General features: G+C 40.9%; 2 protein-coding genes across 2 annotated transcripts in view; both read left to right on the forward strand.

Moving 5' to 3' along the window:
- LOC311226411 (dynein axonemal heavy chain 11-like) overlaps positions 1 to 5,000 on the forward strand; it is a gene marked incomplete at both ends in the record, with an annotated part of 709,106 nt that overhangs the window by 158,390 nt on the left and 545,716 nt on the right.
- Positions 1 to 5,000, forward strand: part of LOC311227559 (dynein axonemal heavy chain 11-like) — a gene marked incomplete at both ends in the record, with an annotated part of 64,719 nt that overhangs the window by 38,683 nt on the left and 21,036 nt on the right. The window contains 3 exons of the mRNA XM_084313283.1: positions 984 to 1,146; positions 1,351 to 1,474; positions 3,611 to 3,753. Of these exons, the coding sequence (XP_084169409.1) occupies positions 984 to 1,146; positions 1,351 to 1,474; positions 3,611 to 3,753 (430 nt within the window). The remainder of the gene's footprint in view (positions 1 to 983; positions 1,147 to 1,350; positions 1,475 to 3,610; positions 3,754 to 5,000) is intronic.

A 5,000-nucleotide genomic window follows, 5' to 3' on the forward strand; every position in this document is an offset into this window, starting at 1 on the left:
TAGTAGCAGCAGCAGCAGCAGCAGCAGCAGCAGTAGTAGTAGTAGTAGTAGTAGTAGTAGTAGTAGTAGTAGTAGTAGTAGTAGTAGTAGTAGTAGTAGTAGTAGTAGTAGTAGTTTATTCAGTCATCATCTCACACAATACAATATACACAATCATTTAACAATATTTGATTTGACAGTGACTGAAAAGGTATACAGACTGAAGCATAATGCTTATATATGCCTGTCCTATATTCTTAACAAAATGAAGACTCCAAAACTGTATTTTAAAAGAAAATAGCAAAAAAAACTGTATTATTCACCTTTGTATAGTTTCCAAAAATAGCTTTACAAACCATTTTCTTTTTAACACTAGCACAGCCGACCAGGGGTCACATGACCCCTAGGCATTTTCAATAAATGTATCCTCGTCACTCGGTCGAGCTCCAGCTCTGTCACTCAATGACTTTGCCTAAAATACCAGTTTTATCTCGCACGGTTTCTGAAATTTCAAAATGACTTCAGGAAAATGTAATTAGAACGTTATTCCACATTATGGGCCGTTGGAACAGACGAAAGTCACAGCACTTTGCGATGGTTTAGCGCAGGGGTGGCCAACCCGTGGCTCGCGAGCCGCATGTGGCTCTTTGCCCGTCAATGTGTGGCTCTTCCATCAAAAAATGTTTTATTATTATAATATATATATATATATATATATATATATATATATATATATTTATTTATTTATTTTTTTATTATTATGTCACTCAAACCTACATTTCATTGTGGTAAACCTCATATTTTTATATTCAGAGGTAATTATATAGTTTACACTGTTTATTTTTCTCATATTTCTCATATAAGCTGTCGGGTCGTCTGACCCGTTCCTGGCGGGAATTAGTGGCATTTTGTCCATGGCTGTGCTAGTGTTAAACATATTGTTAAAAAAGAAAAAACATGCACAATGATCCCCCCCCCCCCCCCCCCCCCCCTGCTGTGTGTAGGTGTCGTATCAGCCGCATCCTGGAGGCCCCCCACGGGAACGCCCTGCTGGTGGGGGTGGGGGGCAGCGGCAAGCAGAGCCTGTGTCGCCTGGCCGCCTTCCTCAGCCTGCTGGAGGTCTTCCAGATCACCCTGCGCAAGGGCTACGGCATCAACGACCTGCGGGTAACCACACACACACACAGAGAGAGACACACACACACACACACACACATAAAGAACTAGTATGACATCATGCCGCTATAACACTTGAATTTCCCCCGGGGCGATTAATGAAGGAACACTTGACTTGACTTTATTTTCTCTACTCACTGATTCCTTTCATTCCCTGCCCTCCTCTCGTTCTCTCTCCATCTCTCCGCGACACAGAGCGACATAGCAGCGTTGTACATCAAGGTGGGCGTGAAGAACATCGGGACGGTCTTCCTCCACACGGACGCACAGATCCCAGACGAGCGCTTCCTGGTGCTCATCAACGACATGCTGGCCTCAGGTTTGACCCAAACACACACATCATCACCTCCTCGACCTATAACCCTCCACGTAGAATGATCAGCTGTCATATCCTTTCATGTTACGATGAGAATTGTGTCTGGGAGTCTGGCTAAGATCCATGCCGTCAGGGACAACCCCTCCCACCCACTATACACAGACTTATGCCCCTTTTCCACTGCATGGTACCTACTCGACTCGACTCTACTCTACTCGGCATTTTCGGTTTTCCATTACCAAAGTACCTGGTACCAGGTACTTTTTGGGTACTTTTTGGTTACTTTTTGGGTACTTTTTGGGTACTTTTTTAGTCCCTGCTCTGTCGAGGTTCCAAGCTCGTGCCAAGCGAGTAGAACTGGTACCAGAAAAGTCACGTGAAAAACTGCAGACCACTGATTGGTCAGAAGAGAGACGCGTCACTCGTTGGAGAGTCTGAACGAAAAACAGAAAGCCGCCATCTTTAATGTCTCGCATAGGATTTCATGTTTGCAGCAGGCACAAGTGCAATAAACAAAGGATACAGTCACTGTGTATTCTGCCTCATTTATTGATTAAACAAAACCGACATCAACACAATTTGCCACCGAGCGGAGAGTTTAGTCTCGCAAAAAGATCGCTGACTTGTTAAGGCTTAAGCTTGTTGTGAACAACTGCCTCTTTGAACTGCTGCGGTCAGGCAAGCGATACCGGAGTCTTAAGGCGAGCACAGAAAGACTCAGAAGAAGCTTCTATCCCCAGGCCATCAGGCTGCTAAACGAACAATAATCACTATGCAACAACCATCAAATGCACACAACACACACACCCACACGCACACACTCACTCAAACAAACAACACACTGCAGCACCCACTCTCCACACTTTAGATCACACAAACACACTTACACTTTATATTTATTGATAAAGGATTTGCACTACAACTCGTACACCTACTGTGAATTGTACCTAAATTGCACCTCGTCCCATTTCTCCATTTCTGCCTTGCACTATATAGTATTGTATATTAGTACACTGCACAGTATTGTATATTGTATGGTAACTACGTCTATTCTGCATCGAACATTGTACATATGTCTAAACTGAACACTGTGACCTCATTTTTTTTACTTCTAATTTTACTATGTTATTTTATTTCATACTTATCTTGTCTTGCACAGTCTCTGGAGCGCAACAGTAAGAAGCATTTTGTATAAAAGTATTCTGTACTTCTGTATGACAACTATTAAAGAAACTTGAAACTTGAACTTGAGGTTAGGTGCTAATGTTGTGCTAGCGTTTTAGCATGGCTATCGTACATAGCGTGATCAATATAACTCGCTATTGATTGTTTGTATGAGTAACGTTAATGCTAGTAGAATATACACAACGTGAGGTAATCACCATCCATTTTAAACCGGTTATTACCTAATGCTAACGTTAGCAAATAGACGCGAGACTGGTAACGTTACAGCTTTTTTGTTAGCCTAATGCTAACGTTAACGTTAGCATAGACAGCCTAGCTAACGTTAACGCTTGTAGAATAGACACAATGAGAGGTAACGTTAGCGTTAGCAGAATAGACACAACGAGGGTCTCGTTAATGTTGTTATTGATTGATTGATTGATTGATTGATTGATTGATTGATTGATTGATTGATTGATTGATTGATTGATTGATTGATTGATTGATTGAAAACTGTGTTTTACTCTGGCTTGCGCCTAGCTCACGGACATAGCTATGCTGGTGGAGCTCTCACAGAGCTATGGGGCTCTCAGCTGTACACCAGCAGCCCCGCCTCCCCACACGGAGACAAACTGAGTACTTTATTTTAGTACCTGCAGTGGAAAAGGAACCAAGTACCAGGTACCTAAAGCGAGTAGAGTAGAGTAGGGTAGAGTCGAGTAGGTACCATGCAATGGAAAAGAGGCATTAGTCTTCAGAGTGAGCATGACCTTTTGAAGTGTATAAATGGTGTACTTCATACTCAAATGTAGTATGCATACTTCCTTAGGTCCTAGAATTTGAGTGACTTTGATACCTGTGAGCTGTTTTAGAGGGATTTCATTTTCACAGGGAGAACGACTTGTTGCAGTCGTAGTCGGTCAAGTGCGCACCGCACCCTCTTACCTACATAGTATGCATCCTGCGTCGTTTTAGGGGACATCCCAGACCTGTTCAGTGAGGAGGAAGTGGACATGATCGTGACGTCTATCCGCATGGAGCTGAGAGGCCTGGGCCTGATCGACACCAGAGACAACTGCTGGAGCTTCTTCATCGAGAGGATACGACGACAGCTCAAGGTCGGAGGAGAGTCAGAGGACATTGTGTCATTCTCCAAGGACTTACGACAAAAAGGGCTTTCTCTTAGGGCCATTTGAGACCTTTTCTGGCAGATTTTGGGATTCACCAACCGTCCCAATAAAACATATATAATTAATATTATATTATAATATATTGTCTATATTCATGTCTTGCCCGAAAATGTCTCAAATGGCCCTAAGAGAAAGCCCTTTTTGTCGTAAATCCGTTGGAGAATGAGACCCAATCACGTTTCAGTACATGTTTATTTGTTCTGTTCATAAGATAAGATATTCCTTTGTTGATCCCCTTGGGGAAATGCAGGCGTCATAGCAGCATGGGGGAGGGGGGGGGTACAGGTAGTAGAAGACATACAGGTCACAGAATTATAGTACAGTGAGTGGAGAAGTACAAATAAAAATTTAATAAAAAGGCAGTGTAAACAATATAACAATATAATTAACTCTGGACATGTGCATAATATGGGCAACAAGGTGCGAGATGAGGGTACGTATGTATGCCCTCTCAGTTATATTTGCCCTACAATAAATAGTTACAATATATAATCGAATAATATAAATCTAATCTAATATATAATCTAAAAAAAACGAAATGCTAAAATGCTAAATATATGCAATATATAATCTAATAATCCAATAATCTAAATCACATCTAATATATCACCTAAAAATGCTAAATTCTAAAATGCTAAATGGTAAATATAATGCTCTGATGAAGTATACAGTATACTGGTAATGCACAGTTCCATAAAAGTATTTATAAAAAAGAAAAGGTATTTCATAATCAAAGCACCTCTCAATTTGCACATCGCATGATTGAACAGGAGCAGGGAGAAGAAAATCTTATTTTGCCTGCCCCTTACTCAAAACAATAAATATACAATAGAAATTACACATATTTAACAACCAATACTTACAATAACGTGAGAGAAATAAAATGTTATAAATACAATAGCTATTATCCCTCAACTTCCTAAAGTCTAAATGTTCTTTCTTTATACATTTTCTTGAACTGAAAGATATTTGGACACCTCTTTAACACTAGCACATCCGACCCCTAGGCATTTTCAATAAATGTATCCTCGTCACTCGGTCGAGCTCCAGCTCTGTCACTCAATGACTTTTCCTAAAAGTACCCGTTTTATCTGCAGCACGGTTTCTGAAATTTCTAAATGACTTCAGGAAAATGGAATTAGAATGTTATTTATGCTGAGCGGCCACCTCCCTCC

This window comes from Notolepis coatsorum (assembly GCF_963971535.1).
Source record: "Notolepis coatsorum genome assembly, chromosome: 4".
Taxonomy (NCBI): Eukaryota; Metazoa; Chordata; class Actinopteri; order Aulopiformes; family Paralepididae; genus Notolepis; species Notolepis coatsorum.